Here is a 16,513-nt window from a genome sequence, read left to right as displayed (position 1 = left end):
GTGGAGATGCCATGCCCCTCCTCTGCAATCTGTTCCACCTTGCACAATCACATGAGCAAAAGAGGACAAGCGAGTCTAAGATAGCTACTTCTGCTCCTTCAGTGGGGGTACCATGATTTCCAGGCCTATCTAATGATCTGAATACATTTCAGAGAAGGTAGTCTCCAGATATTTACTTGTTTCTGTCCTGGATTCCTCGGGAAAACATCAAACACTGGTGTCTGCTGTAGTGTAATATTTGAGTTTTGAAAATACTGATTAATACCAGGATAGATACCAATATACTCACTGCAAGTGCCAAATCCTACAAGGTCAGTAACAAAGACTTTGATATGATAATTTTAGCTCATTGCAGATTCAAACTGCAATAAGAGGGCAGGGAAGACTACAGAAAAACCCCACAGCAAAAGTCAGCAGCTCAGAGTTGCCAAGTTTCATCCAACTGCAGACAAAAATCAGGCAGTCGAACAACACATCTTCAGCAGAGGCAGCACCATATGATATCTGTAGCATCCCTCCATCTCATCTGTCTTCAAAGTGCATTCTCAGTGCAAAAAGTAGGATTGAATTTAGAGGGGCTCACTGTCCCCAGCGGATTTCATACTAAGACCAGAATTCTTGCTTGAGTTCATATGCTGCAGCTTTGTGTGTGTTAAGTTCACTTCTGCATAGCGGAATGGTGCTGTCCTGGCTCTGCCCCTCAGCATCTATGTCCAACAGTGTCCGCTCCTCTACAGGAAGACCCACCTGAAAAGGAAGCAGTGCAGGCAGTCCAGGTCTCTCTTCTACAGTGCTGCTGCTACTAGCAAAACAAGAGTCCAGATTGCTTGGAGTATCAGTACTTGAACTGTTGGCAGAAGATTCACCCTTGGCATTGCTGGGTGACACAAACCACCAGGGATCAAGCCGCTGCCGACTGGCTGCAGGACGTGGCCGGGGCAGGAACTCCAATGTCTTGGGTCTTTCCAGTGTGGGGTCCTGCTGTGCATTCCATCGTCTTGGGGTTGGAGGAAAAACAAGGTTGGGGTCTGGCAGGCGTGGGACCTCATTGGGATCTCTACTTGGACTAGGTGTTTTTAATACACCTATCCAAAACAGAGAATGTAAGAGAAGAGGGAAACATGTTAGATGTCACTGCTAAATGGTTCCAACAGATCTTAGTCTATTGTATGTACACTGTGAAAACATTTTCAAAGCAGAAAGTCTCCATTCAGAATCTACAAACTCCATTATCTTCAAGATTACGCCTATCTGGTGAATAACTGGCTTCTTTATCCCTACACTGTTCTCAACACATTGCAAGGCACCTGTTTCACTGACCTAGCACAAGCAGCAAGTTTGGTTCATTCTCTCATTTGCTTTCTTCAGTTTTCACACTGGAGAACATGGATTTGACCTCCTACCAGAGGTGAGGACTCTCCAAATCCTTTGGAGGGCACATTACCCATTAACAGCTTGAATGGATCAGGGAGACACTTGCACAGCAGGATATGTGATACCTGTTTGCAGCAAGCAGGACCAACTTCCTGGAACAGCCATTTAACACTACCTACTGTGGACGCTTCCTGGTTTGTTTTCATTTAGGGGTAGGGGGTGGTGTTGGGGTTTTTTTTGTTTTGTTTTTATAAACACGACGTAACTTTTAAATTTTCACGAATACCATTTTAATGAGTATTCTCAGTGGCATTAACCCACATTTTACTGCAGACTGCCATTCAACAGACAACCTCACATTTTGTTTTACCATTGGGAAAACTCTAATTAAATCAGATTTTAATATTCCAGTCCTTTTTTTCCCTCTGAATTACTAGGGCAAGAAAGCAGGAAAGCATTTTTTTAAGTTATCAAGTCACAGCCACTCCCAAAGACTGCAACAGTGAGAACACTACCTACCCAGGAAGATCCCCCTTGCTTGCAAAGGAACAAGAGCAACAGTGGCACAGCCCCAAACTGCTGTAGAGATCCAGTTTTCACTGCCTTAAAGATCAGAATTTACTTTGAAATTGTAACAGCAATACAAACAAGTGTATAAAGGAAATGGAGATGGAAGCTCAAGGAACTGCTAAAAATGCGCAATATTTGTACTTTGGTACCATCTTTGTCTATTAAACAATACGATGCTCTGCCTCACAGCGCACGGGAGCAGAGAGGGTTCCTTAGCACAAAGATGCTGGAACAGAGACCATTACTGCATTATTCTGTTCATTATTTGCGTAAAGATAAGATCCATAAGCTCTTCTTGTGTGCTGGCCATCACAATGGATGCTGTATAAACAACACGTTTACTTCCTAACAAGTAATTATATTGTTTGGGTCTTTATTCTGAAGAGGAAAAGGAAGATGGCTGAAAACCTACCTGCTCCCAGTGCTCCAGTTAAACAGCTACTGGAAGGGCATCCACTGGTTGGGCACCCATTCACAATTAGTCCACTCCCTTTGATGGCCCCATCAGAAGGTGTGCGCCTGTGCCCACTTTGATGGGTGTGGGAAGAGACCGTCACATGTGTGGGAGTCAGGGACTGGTTGGGATCTTGTTTGAACCTTTCGATCTGGACATTGACTAGTGGGTTGGTAATGGCTGGCAAGGGAGCCTTGACTGTCACTGGGCTGACAGGCATTTCATACACCACAATCTCATCGCTGTCTGAGCGCAGCAGGGACCGGGTGGAATTACATTCGGAAATGGAAGACAGGGAAAGAAGGGTGAGGGATGTGGATGGCTCGCCTAGCAACAACATTGGATCCTCCTTCTTGAAGATCTTTCGGGAAGGTGGACTAGTGCTCCTGCGTGGGCGTCCAGCTCGCTGGAAAATGCTGTCACGCTTCTTCTTCTCTTCCTTGGGTGCCTCTGGCTCCTCCTCAATCAGCAGCTGACACTTCCCTGCTTCTAACAGATCAAAACCCAGGCCTGCAGCAGCCAGCACTGCTCCACAGCTAAGCAACGCAACCTCGCATCGCTTGTGGTGGGAGCCACTACGTTTGAGGCTGTTGGTGGGTGTCAGCTGCGGGGTACTCGTAGCAGAGTTCACAGGGGTGGACTCCTCATTGGCATCACTAGAAGGGCCATCCCAGTCTTCATTCTTCTGAAATGGGATGCAGAGGTACGACTGATTGTGCCCAGGTGAAGGGTGCACTTTGCCCTCCCCATTAAGACATTCACTGTCTTCATCATCTGGAAAGCAAATGAAAACAGATTTTGCATGGATGTAACATTTCCACTGGTAAATTTCACTGTCTTATAAATACACATGAAAATAAGCTTCTCCTCAGAAGATGCAACTGTCCTCATCGCAAGCATCATTCACCAACTGCCAAATACTCACGGGCTACTGTCTCCAAAGCAGATAGGCTGAGACAAGTGCCTGGAAACACTATCAAAGTGGAAGAAATTAGTGACACGTTAATCTATTTGGGATCAATTGCAGAACAGCATTTCAGAAGCAATCTACACCTCAGTTACTTCTAGAATAATTTTATATGTTTGGGAGTGAGGAACAAAAGGTAGGAAAATTATAAGGATCTCTCCTTGCAAGTGAAGATGTAACCATGCTGCACATCTAAATATCATTAACAGGAAAGGAGTGAGAGGTAGCATGGAGCTAGAGGGGATTTAAGAGAAGCTTGTTAGCTTGACAGATAAGAAGCACAAGCAGAGAAGTGAACAAAAAGAAAATCCAGAAGGATAAAGAGTAGAAGAGTAAAAGAAAAACTGATACCACCAAAATGAAACATTGCTGTAAGGTACCAGGTGAAGGTCAGGAAAGGAGAGGTTCATTCAAATGTGAATGGAAGTAGGGATGAGAATATAAAGTCCAGGGAATTCCTTTACCCATCTCTGCTAAGCTGGTGAATCCTGGAAAAGCAGGTGCAGTTCTCTGGATCTTCCCAAGGTTCGGTGCACTGGATGACCACTGTTTGTATCCTTCTACCAGAGCTTTCAGACTGAAATAGTAGAAAGATGGGAGAAAATGTACCATGCTCACAACCAATTTTCACCCCCACCCCCCTTCTATATTCTCCATTGCTCTACTTAGGGCACGTGCACATCCATCTTAATTACATAGATTTGAAGTCCTCCCATAGCAAGACATTTTCTAACATCTTTACAGCACCTTAAAACACAAGAAAAGTCAAAAAGTCCTTCCCTCATTTGTTACACCATGGCAGTCTAAGGACCTCTGCTGATAACCAACAGCTATGAATGCAGAATAATAGAAAGCACCACTGCATCAAATCAGATGGAACATTTTCTTTTTAAACTAAGGCAAACCTACCATGGCAGGTGTAAAAAAAAAAAAAAAAAAAAAAAAGTGCTCAACAGGAGGAGGGAAAAAATATCTCCAAAAACATTTCCATGTGAAATGCAAATGAACAATGAAACTCAAAGATCACTGGGACAATAATATGCTAAAGTCACTGTAACAGCAAAGTCATGCCTCTATATTATAAACCCCAATATTTCTCCTCTAAAGAAAGCACTGTATTGAAGTACAGACAGTTAAAAGCGTTAAGTTCTAGATTATGGAAAAATAGGTAACTAAAATCATAAATTATGTCATTGTTTCTTTTACTTACAGACAAAAAACCTCCAAAACTCAAAAAACCAAACAAGTGAAAAACCCAAAACCAAATTCCTACTTTGATGTTACCTGCATTTAAAGGTATGTCACCAGACGCCTGAGCTTATTAGTAGTCCCCATTCACAGGTATTCATTACCATCATCCTATTTGTTCCCTACAATATTTTCATGACATCAGAAGCAACTTTAGTAAGCAGCACAACTTTCTGACATATCACTACTCAGCAAAGTTTTATTGCTCAGTTATCAATATAGTCTGAACTGGGAGATTTCTGGTGCCTTTCTCCAAACTCCAAAATGAAACACATCATAGTGTTGGTGAAAAGCTAACATATGCTTAGGATAGACAGAAATTGAATTAAAGTAGTAGAAAGATCTGTGGATAGTCTGAATGATCTCAACTGGACACATGAGAGCATCGACTTGTTATTAAAAGAACAGAAAAAACTTAGGAGATGAGACCTCTTACAACTCCATTACTAACTTGCATGGCTCTTTGATAAGCCACATAATTCATCACAATCCTTCCCTTACAGAGGAAGGAGGATATACGCATATAGAAGTTATCTCTCATGATTCTTATTTGCCACGAGAATCACTCTGCATTTCTAAGATGGCCTCCATTGCAGGATTTCAAAGTTTTATTATATCAGGCTTTTTTGCCTTGGTATGTATTTTTCCTCTATTCTCTACCTAACTGGGATGCCCTCCTTGTCCCCAAACTATATTGCTATAGCAAGGACACAAGGTCTAAATTTGATTCAGCACATGTTCACATGATTGATAACTGTGCTCTAGGCATCACACTGAAAGTATCCTGTGGAGTTCTCAACTGTCTTGAAAGTCCATCATTTTTCCCCCCATTAACCATTCTGGCACATGCAGTACCCTGCTATGAACTTCGATCCAGACAGCACAGTGCTCAATCCTACTTCTCAAGACAGACAACCACATGGTCTTACAACAGAGATGCAATTCGGTGTGCAGGTCTGTTCTAATTTACTCCCTCCACGCTATACTCAGCTATGTAACACAACCCACCAAATAATGTATGTTGTATCTAAATTAACCATGTGTACAACATGCATAGTTAGGATAAATGCTATAAATAGAGCAGCATATTAAAGGAAAGCTGGTGAGTGAAAATGAACCATGTTAGCAGTGTGATCACCTCCAAAAGTAAATGTCAAACCTCTTACAATATGGGTAGACAACTAAAGAGGAAACGGAGATTTCCATGGAGCAGGCAAAGCACATACTCTGTTCTCTATATGCAGAGATAGCAAAGTTGTAAGGGATAGGCAGCAGTAATCTTCAGTTTAGCCTTCACTTTACAGTCATAGTTATCTAAAGGGTCTTGTGAATTGCCCTTTATTGAACAGCAGGACACAGCAACTTAGTTTGCTTCCTATGACTTCTCAGAGCAATCTTCCCTTGCAAAAAAGAGACTGAAGATTTGCTGTTAGTGACAAAGTGTGGCTCAACCTGAACAGGAAAAAAAAATAGCTACCAGAACAATTTCAAGGCCTGCTATGTTTGCCTCAACGTTATAAAATCTTCATCCTTCCCTTTTATTTTTTGCTCCTTCTCTCTCTCTCCCCCCCCAAATTCTGAGCAGACCCCAAAGACCTGTGCAGAGGATAGCTGCACACCCTCTTAATTAGACGGTAGTGTGCATTTAAAAACAATTCAAAACATGCTGACTTTAGAGTACATTCCTACTACAGCAGTATTCTCTGTTACTGCTCCAAGGAAAGAGCAACTGGAATGATTTCAAAGCACTAGCAGCAAAACTAACTATTTCAGTCACCAGCCTGACAATTCAGGAACCTAAAGAGTTCTTACCTGTAATATATTTAGATTAAATAACAGGAAGGTTATTACTCTGTTTGTTGTATTATGGTTGAGTTACTTCTCTGTTGCCTTTTTCTATTGGGAAGTTAAAAGCACCCCTCTTTAGGAGTGACAAGGTGACAAGGCTTATTCGCTCAGCAAATTGCAAAAAAACTTCCCTACAACTGTAAGACGGCATCTCTGGTGTCTTAATACCACTCTGTAACACCAAGTTGAGGCATTAATACAATATTGTCATGAATAAAAAGTGTCTGTTCCTAGGCTCACCCCTATTTAGCTTGCAAGATTTTAAGAGGAAACTGCTAAAGGACTACAACTACCCCACATCCACTGTCACCTTCCGTAAAATCAGTAACACCACCAGTGTGAAAACGTAAATAGGGTAAAGATCACCCATGCCATAGTAACAGTCTGAGACTAATCAATGCCAAGTTTAAAGGCAATTAAGACTTCATCATATATCCTTGAGAATATATCATAAGATCACAACTGAACTGTCACTACACAAGCCCAACATAAAGCTTCATCGAATCTCTGCAATTCAGCACAGCAACCTTCTGCTGCTGTGCATATTCCTTATGCTCAAAGATAAATGCAGAATGGTGAATAATCACTGTATAATCTTCTCATGACTGCCTTTACTTGATGTTAACTACAGGTCAGTTTAGTCATGACAGAGAATTTCACTGCAATTCCCACAGTGTTGTTCTTCCATAAATTTGGAATTACCTCCTGTGAAGAACACATGCAAAATGATAAAAAAAGATGAAGATTCAAGTTCCTTTGATCACAGAGTCATGTAAGCAGCTGGGATAGCAGCACTGCTGCTACCAGAACAGTGTCATGGAGAAGACTCAAACAGGGCTGTTCTATCCTAAGTTTAGCTCTTCAATTTACCCCAATTTTTATCCCACTACCCTCTAAAATTAGAATTAAAAAATACTAAAAATAGCAAGCACTCTATCTTTTGAGTCATTAACGTTTACTGCAACTATGCTTCCTTTAAATTAAGGTCTGCAGTCTGGCATGATCTCAGCAAGAAGCAGCAGTTCATTGTATGTTAACCATACTGCCCTCTCAGCAACACTATCATGTTTCAGATATTCTGCAAAATGCCACAGCTGTATTGAGTCTCCCTGGAAAAGGTGATGAATACTATAGAACATCTCAGTTGTAGAGAGAACAGGACAGTTTTCAGAACAACCATAGTTAGCAAGCAACTCTTTTCCAGCTGTCTGTGCCTAAAAGCAATTCAGTGCTTCAGACTGTAGAGTAATGAACAGAAACTGAAGAGCTTTATTCCCAGAATTCTAAGAACATGATTTCAAGGTAGAAGTGTTTTTCTATCAGCTTCAGTGATCTCCTGCCCTTTTATATAGTTAATGATTGTGAAGTGTGACCCGGTGACCCGCCTCATGGATGAAGGAAAGGCTGTGGATGTCATCTACCTGGACTTCCATAAAGCCTTTGACACTGTCTCCCACAGCATTCTCCTTAGGAAGCTGGCGGCTCATGGCTTAGATGGGCATACTCTTCGCTGGGTAAAAAACTGGCTGGGTGGCCGAGCCCAGAGAGTTGTGGTGAATGGAGTTAAATCCAGTTGGTGACCGGTCACAAGCGGTGTTCCCCAGGGCTCAGTTTTGGGGCCAGTCGTTTAACATCTTTATCAACGATCTGGATGAGGGGATTGAGCGCGCCCTCAGTAAGTTTGCAGATGACACCAAATTGGGTGGGAGTGTTGATCTGCTTGAGGGCAGGATGGCCCTGCAGAGGGACCTGGACAGGCTGGATCGATGGGCTGAGGCGAACTGTATGAGGTTCAACAAGGCCAAGTGCCGGGTCCTACACTTGGGTCACAACAACCCCATGTAACGCTACAGGCTTGGGGAAGAGCAGCTGGAAAGCTGCCTGGCCGAAAAGGACCTGGGGGTGTTGGTCGACAGCCGGCTGAACATGAGCCAGCAGTGTGCCCAGATGGCCAAGAAGGCCAACAGCGTCCTGGCTTGTATCAGGAATAGTGTGGCCAGCAGGAGCAGGGAGGTGACTGTCCCCCTGTACTCGGCACTGGTGAAGCCACACCTGGAATACTGTGTTCAGTTTTGGGTCCCTCAATACAAGAAGGACATTGAGGTGCTGGAGCGTGTCCAGAGAAGGGCAACGAAGCTGGTGAAGGGTCTAGAGAGCGAGTCTTATGAAGAGCGGCTGAGGGAACTGGGATTGTTTAGCCTAGAGAAGAGGAAGCTGAGGGAAGACCTTATCGCTGTCTACAACTGAAAGGAGGGTGTAGTGAGGTGGGTGTTGGTCTCTTCTCCCAAGTAACAAGCGATAGGATGAGAGGAAATGGGCTCAAGCTGCGCCAGGGGAGGTTTAGATTGGATATTAGGAAAAATTTCTTCACGGAAAGGGTAGTCAAGCATTGGAACAGGCTGCCCAGAGAGGTGGTGGAGTCACCATCCCTGGAGGTCTTAAAAAACTAGGTAGATGTGGCCCTTTGGGACATTGTTTAGTGGACATGGTGCTGTTGGGTTGATGGTTGGACTGATGATCTTAGAGGTCCTTTCTAATCTTAATGATTCCTAGTTTTTACTTTCATTAAAAATAATCCAACCACCAAGCCAGGAAACATGAAATTAATTGGTTTAGTGGTGGACTTGGTAATGTTAGGTTAATGGTTGGACTGGATGATCTTAAAGGTCTTTTCCAACCTAAATGATTCTGATTCTATGATTCTATCTGTTTTAATTCTGTAGAATGCTGTACTCCATCTATAGAATAGGCAAAGCATAGGCAGCAGTCAAAGAAGCTTCCTCCACACTGCCCTGTTAACATGTCAAGAGTACGTTTGAAGGAGAACATATTTTAATGTCATCAGAACACTTAGATCCAGGCCCTCTTGCAGAGGACTGCAATAGTGATGCATTATATAAACATCTATTCTCCAGGAATTTCACACCTGAGCACATAATGTTAAAAGATAAATTATAGCCAGTTGTTTTATTTTCCCCGCTAAAAAAATACAGCAAGAGTCAAACTATCAATTTAGCAGGGGAAGAAGCTTCAAACTCTACTAAAAATCACAAGGCATTCAAACCTCTTAGAAGATCATGTTTAAAGCAGCATTTCAGCAATGATCCATTGGAATCCTGGTATAAATAGTTCACGCACACATTAAAAAAAAGAAGCCACAGAACAAGAATCTATTGAAATAGAGGTACAACCTGTATGTCTGCAAAAGTCACTTTCAGGATGTATTCACTCAAGGTGTGCATTCTTTTCAAAAGTCTGAAGAGAAGATATTTGCCTGGCTCTACCAGACACTGTTTAAATAACAGCATTTAAGACAAGAAAAAGTATAGCTAAGAATTGTAGAAGAGAAGTAGTTTCAGATATGATAGGAAACTACAGAAAGTTGAGCCTGAAAATAAAGAAAAGCTACTAGAGAAACAGTTTTGCACAGCTAAGAAGTTCTACTGCTTACAAATACACATAACAAGGTAATGGCAGACAGTGAAAGCATCAGTCAGTGCTGGACCTCCAGCAAGGGATCGAATGCAATGTAGCTTTGTAATCTGTTCTGAATCTCTAACATCTCTGGTACAGCAAATAAGATTGGAAGCAGAAAAGTGTTTGCAAAAGGATAAGCAAATCTCCTGTGAGCCACCTAATAACCAGTTTTAGAACCTGGAAACCAGTCTGGTTCCAGGCCCTCTCTTACCCATCTTCTCCTGCACCTAGCTCCTTGTGACAAAGTGAGCTTGGTCCCCAAGTGCGTCCCTTTTTCTTCTGGCCTCTCTTCTCTTCTTCCTCTCCTTCCTCCTTTGGAAGGACTGAGCTTCGTCCCCACGTTTTACTGCTTTCAGCAGGAGTCACTTCACAAGTGGGAAGAACAGTGGAAAATGGGAAAGAAAAACAGATACACAAATTAAAGAATTAGTTCCACAGCAACATAAAGAATAACACATAGGCTGGAACAGGAATAGTAATGAAAACATCCATTCAGCCTTCTTTCCCATAATTCTGACCATTTATCAACACAGATCTAACAATCAGATCCCTTCAAAATTAGTACAGATAGGCTTTACAGCTTTATTCCATCACTGGTTTCTCGTTAAGAATCACCAGTTTGATTCCAGACATACAAGTGTCATGGTATCCAATACAAACACTACACATTAATTAACATCCCTTTTATACTTCTAATACATGCTTGTGTGCCTAATTCTGTTTTATTATGGGAACACTATTTTCATGACAAGCGCCCTTGTTTGTCTTTCCTTCCAACAGTAACTTAATCCACTTCAATAATGTTTCACAGACCTATTCTGCAAATTAGTATTTTTAAAAATTAACCTGTACACCTAAGGAATGTGTTTTCTATACAATCAGACAGAAATATTTCAAGAACTTAAGGTTTGGACTCCAATGACACACTCCATTTTTCTCTCTAAATGCATACATACAGGGCACAAGGCAAACATTTTAAGATTTTTTTTAAATCCCCCCCCCGAGTCCTGTTCTAGATATGGAATCTTGGCATCTTACCACACTGACAGACTGCACATTTCCCAAATTCAATACTACATTGAGCTCCTTACACTGTATGGCCCTGAGTCTGGGAATAATGGTAGGGCTTGCAGGAGGGCTGGAGCAGCTACTGATCAAGCTTTTCCTTTTATCCATCGTTGGAGAAGCCTGCACAGTGAATTTATGCTGGAAATCTGTTGACCAAAAGAAAAAAATAAACACAAAAGCAGAAAGACACAGTTAAAATTCTTTTTTAATGTAAGAAAAAAGAAATAATAATTTATGGTAACTTTTAAAGAGCATAATTTACAGGATCTATGTAGAAATGAAGTTTTACAGCTAATTGCTATCCCCCTATCATACATGCAGTTACTTCAGAAGAAAGATGTGTGCTCACACTCATGAATATTATCGTCTTAGTATATGTGTGAGATACATACACATAGATCCCCATGTGTTGGATAACATTTATATCAAAATATAGCCCTGCATAAATTCCTTTCACTTTATCTCTCAGTTTCTTAAGCTAAGCACCAGCAATAGGTGTTTACAGACCTAAAGGCATAGTTAACATGCACATTTTAGCTCAGTTGGTTAGAGCATGGTGCTAATAACGCCAAGTTCACAGGTTCAATCCCTGCTTAGTGCAGGGGGGTTGGGCTCGATGATCTCTCAAGGTCCCTTCCAACCCAAAGCATTCTATGATTCTATGATTTTATCATCATTGCTCTTCTGAACAGCCAATCTCTCTCAGAAAACAAAGAATTTAGTGTAAGCTATCATCCTTGAGGTAACAATGAGCTTTATTTACAAAACCCACACTTTTATTCTTTTACAAATTTGAATCTCCATACAGGAACTGCAGCAGAAATGCTAAGGATTCAGTATTTCTGAAAATCACCATCTTTACTCTTAAGAGTGACTTCTCTGACACCTCACCAACATTTAACATTTCTTCCAGAAGGGTGGTATTAGAGGTCACTTGTATGTTAATATGAGTTCACAAATGAACTAGCAATATAGGGCTGTAGTCTCACAGCTATAAACATATTTTCGATAATTTTTAGATTCCTGCACCAAGCAATCCAGTAGATTATGGTTTCTGCTGCAGCATTATGTAAAATATTCTCAGAGCAAGAACGTCCACCATTTCTTAATGTATTGGCTTTGCATGGCAAGGTTTTGGTAGCAGGGGGGCTACAGATGGCTTCTGTGAGAAGCTGTTACAAGCTTCCCCTATGTCCATCAGAGCCAATGCCAGCCGGCTCCAAAATGGACCCACTGCGGGCCAATGCTGAGCCCATCAGCGATGGTGGTAGTGCCTCAGGGATAACATATTTTAGAGAGGGGTGGGGCAGAACCTGCACAACTGCAGCCAGAGAGAGGAGTGAGAACATGTGACAGGAACAACCCTGCAGACACCAAGGTCAATGAAGGAGGGGGAGAAGGTGCTCCAGGTGCCAGAGCAGAGATTCCCCTGCAGTCGGTGGTGAAGACCACAGTGAAGCAGGCTGTACCCCTGCAGCCCATGGGAGTTAACGGTGGAGCAGATATCCACCTGCAGCCCAGGGAGGACCACACACCAGGCGGATACCTGAAGGAGGCTGTGGCCCCATGGAGAGCCTGCGCTAGAGTAGTCTCCTGGCAGGACCTGTGGACCCGTGGAGAGAGAGGAGCCCATGCTGGAGCAGGTTTACTAACAAACACATAACATCTCAAATTTACTTCTGGCTTTCATACTTGGAACTTTGGGGAATGCTAGCCACAAGAGCATCAAATTTAATTTCTTGATCCCAAAGAGGCATGTTTTTCCCAAAGTACATCCAATACCTTCTAATGTACAAGTATCAGTACAAAGTAGCTACTAAAGCTACAGGTTCACCTGTTCCTCCCATTTCACCTGACACAGCCTAACACGTCACCAACCTGAAGGCAGGCTGATATGATTGCCATCTTTTAACTTGAGCCGGTTCCTCTTGAACTTCCCCATGCGTTTCTTCACCCGAGGCTTCTCCTGACACAGCTGGTGGATGATGATGTTGAGCTCCCTTTCCAGGATGTCAATCTCACGTTCTGCCAGCTCCTGTTCCCGCCTTCGTAGCAACTCCTCATGGTTCTTCTGTTCAACAGCAGCACGAGTCAGCTCTTCTTCCCATGTCCGCAGCTCCTGCAGGGAGATAAGAAAGGAGAAACAAAAAGCTACCTTGTGACTTATAGGTTAAAACTAACTAATTGTTCAGAAGGTACAGCAGCAATGACTTGTGCTCACAGCGCTGCTAGCACCACTGTTTAAAGGCTCAGCTGAAAGCCAAAAACCTAAAACAACACTCAAGAATTTCTATGCTTGCCATTCAAGGCCCTTCATATCAGTATTAAAATTTGGACATTGGCACTTGTGAGGCCACACGTGGAATCCTGTGTCCAGTTCTGGGCTCTCCAGTGCAAGAAAGACATGGACATACTGGAGAGAGTCCAACAAAGGGACATGAAGATGATTAAGAGACTGGAGCATCTCTCCTACGAGGAAGGGCTGAGAGAGATGGGACTGTTTATCCTAGCAAAGAGAAGGCTTGGGTGGGGGGAAAGGCAATCTTATGAGCACATATAAAAACCTGAAGGAAGTGTGCAAAGAAGATAGAGCCAGGCTCTTTTCAGCAGTACCCAGTGACAGGACAAGAGGCAACGGGCACACACTGAAACACAGGAGATTCCCTCTGAACGCTTTTTTACTGTGAGCGTTACTGAGCACTGGCACAGGTTGCCCAGAGAGGCTGTGGAGTCTCCCTCCTTGGAAATATTCAAAAGCCATCTGGACACGGTCCTGGGCAACTGGGTCTAGGTTGCCCTGATTGAGTCGGGGCGTTGGACCACATGACCTCCAGAGGTCCCTCCAACTTCAACCACTCTGTGATTCTCTGAAAAGGCACTGAATCCTACATTCAGAGTCATGAGAAAATATGCTGGATATCTGACATGAACATGTTTACAAGAGCCATTGTAGTGTACCATGCATATGGGAACCCATTTTGGAAGATTTAGTCATAACATTGAAAAGAATTAATCTTTGCTTTCCTGTTCAGTAAGTACCTATGTTAACTTCAGTATCGAGTTAAACTGTTTAAATATAACCTTGTCATCTCATGCATCACGAAATAGCAAAACACACAGCTCTAACAAAAATGAATGAAGAAAGCATCATCAGGAGGTCATTCCCATTATTTTCCAACAAGCGTGGCTGCTCCTTAGGCATAAAGATGCATAAGGCAAATTTTTCAATCTTTCCCTTGTTGACAAAGTGAGTCAACTGAAATTGTCCTTGAGATCTCAAAATGTCTTCTCACTGCACTCCTCTCTTCTCACCACAAGGACAAAAGAATTCAGCACTCAGAATAATTATCTCCAGCTGGCTAATTCCACTGTGGAAGGTAAAAACTGAAGAATTCAAGTTAAACTTCAGATAGATTATCAGATAGAGTTTAGTTTAGATTTTTAAATTTATTTTAATAACGTCATTGTTACCTGTCCCATCACCACAGAGTTTTGGTACGTTTTACTCATGAGGTGAACAGGATATAAAATTCTCTTTCCCCATTGCTACAGAGGAATACAGTACTCAAAACCTGAGGGCAGTCTAGCTACTACTATTTGGTCTTCTGTTTGTCTGTTGAAGTTTCTGGTTTTCAAAAACAGTTCCAACACAGTTATGCCACAGGACAACAGCAGCAGGGAAATGCCTATTAGCTATTTTATTTTTCCCAAAAGCTACTATAATATGTGACTAGAAATGTTTTAAGCATTGTTGTAGGACTTCTCTTCCCTGCCCTAAGGTCTCCTTTTCTTCCTCTCTGCTTCCTAAACCCAAATCAAATTGGCTACTTATTACAAATTTATTTTTAGGCAAGAGATGGTGAACTTAGAAAAATATTATTGCTTTAGTGATTCTACTGCAGTATTTCATACCAACAACTGTAAAGACGGTCTCTGTAAGGACCTTAACATAGATGCAGCAAGCTGTGCTTTCTGCAAGTATGCTTGAAGAAAACTTCAGCTTTTTCACTTCTACTCTTTAAGGCTGATGGTCCCAATTCCTTTTATCCTGCTAACATTTTTGTTTCCTGCTATTTACCCAGATGGACTTCAATTATAACAGTTATTGGACCATCCCCCTGGTAGCACTCATGTTTATTACAGTGTATCCATTTGGCTGTGCTCAAAACCTGTAAAACAGAAACATGACAGAACCAAAGCTGCAATGTTTGCTGGAGTATATATGCTGAAACTATCCCCCCACTACTTTTACTGTTAACAGTTATCATTGGGCTTCTCAATGAAGATGCTAAGAGTTAAGTAGTTATCAGATGCATTAAACAATGAAGACAACTCATCATAGCAGTTTACACAGTGTATAATGGAAGCTCACTACAATATTAGAAGGAGTAGCAGCTCAGGATGCAGATATTTGTTTTACTCATGTTTCCGCCCTTGTGTGCATTATAACTTGCCATTGATTTGGGGACTTATTACAAGCTCCAGTAAAGCACATACAAAATTAACTCTGGGATGCACTAAACGATGATCCCTGTTTGAATTATGACATGGGAAAACTATAATCCAGCAAGCACAAGCATGGAGTGTTTTTCTCTACTTACCTTTTCTTTGGCTCTGAGCTGATCAAACATCTCTTGGATCTCTTGTTTCCAGTCTTCCTGCAGGGAGTGGAAGGAATCTTTGGGCATTTCAAAGAAACCAGACTCTTCTATGGCGGTGAGATGGTCTAGGATACTGGCAAAGGAAGGTCTTGAGTGTGGGTCAGGGTTCCAACAATCTAGAATAGGAGGGAGACAAGCAACTGTTAAGCATCTCTTAGTATGGAGGTTTGAGAGGATGAGTAGTACTTTGCTGATCCCCAGTGGCTAAGAGTGGCATGCACACGATCTGTGTTACCCTGTCTTTCCCATTTCCCACTTGCATTGACTATTGTCCGATCATAAGTCAAATATGGAATTCATGCTTTCATGCTTATACGATATCCAACATCACTTAAGCTCTTGAACTACCTGGTCTCTAGGCTCCATTGCAATAATATGCCAGGTAAAATAGAGGTTTACTAATTTTACAGAAATTTACATTTTCAAGTGTATATTAAAAAATCATAAATAATTTCCTTAAAATATTTTAAGTTGTACGTGCTCACAGAGTGGAGAAACTATGCAAGACTCTTGCAAACAGTTCTTTTATCACACTTACACTGCAGAGTTAACAGCCATACTGCAGAAGGATATCTATCAGAGTTCTTCCTAATGCCAAACTCTAATACTAAGCTGAGTCATTATGAATCTCTTCCGCAGAACTGAAAATCTCTCCTGCAAAGCAGACTGGGCATAGCTTGAGTGCAAACAGGAGATTCAAGTAAATAACGACATCAAATAGTGCATTGGGAGTTTTCCTATTATAAAGGGTTCTTTTGAGAAAATTGTTTCATCAGGCTTTTTTCATTTGCTTTTAAGAGAAACCACAGATAAACAAGCTTTTTCATTTACAATCTAATGCAATGA

The 16,513-nt window shown here is 41.9% G+C and overlaps 1 protein-coding gene across 1 annotated transcript in view; it reads right to left on the bottom strand.

The window, feature by feature from the left end:
• Positions 1-603: 603 nt before the first annotated feature.
• Positions 604-16,513, bottom strand: part of MAP3K9 (mitogen-activated protein kinase kinase kinase 9) — a 54,785-nt gene continuing 38,875 nt past the window's right edge. The window contains exons 5-11 of the mRNA XM_075712600.1: positions 15,608-15,783; positions 12,885-13,125; positions 11,030-11,152; positions 10,150-10,303; positions 3,830-3,942; positions 2,357-3,172; positions 604-1,085 (exon numbers count right to left, since the gene is read on the bottom strand). Coding sequence (XP_075568715.1) covers positions 604-1,085; positions 2,357-3,172; positions 3,830-3,942; positions 10,150-10,303; positions 11,030-11,152; positions 12,885-13,125; positions 15,608-15,783 — 2,105 coding nt within the window. The remainder of the gene's footprint in view (positions 1,086-2,356; positions 3,173-3,829; positions 3,943-10,149; positions 10,304-11,029; positions 11,153-12,884; positions 13,126-15,607; positions 15,784-16,513) is intronic.

This window comes from Pelecanus crispus, chromosome 6 (genome assembly GCF_030463565.1).
Source record: "Pelecanus crispus isolate bPelCri1 chromosome 6, bPelCri1.pri, whole genome shotgun sequence".
Lineage (NCBI taxonomy): Eukaryota > Metazoa > Chordata > Aves > Pelecaniformes > Pelecanidae > Pelecanus > Pelecanus crispus.
Note: the sequence above shows the minus strand (reverse complement) of the source record. Positions and strands in the feature narration are given on the sequence as shown.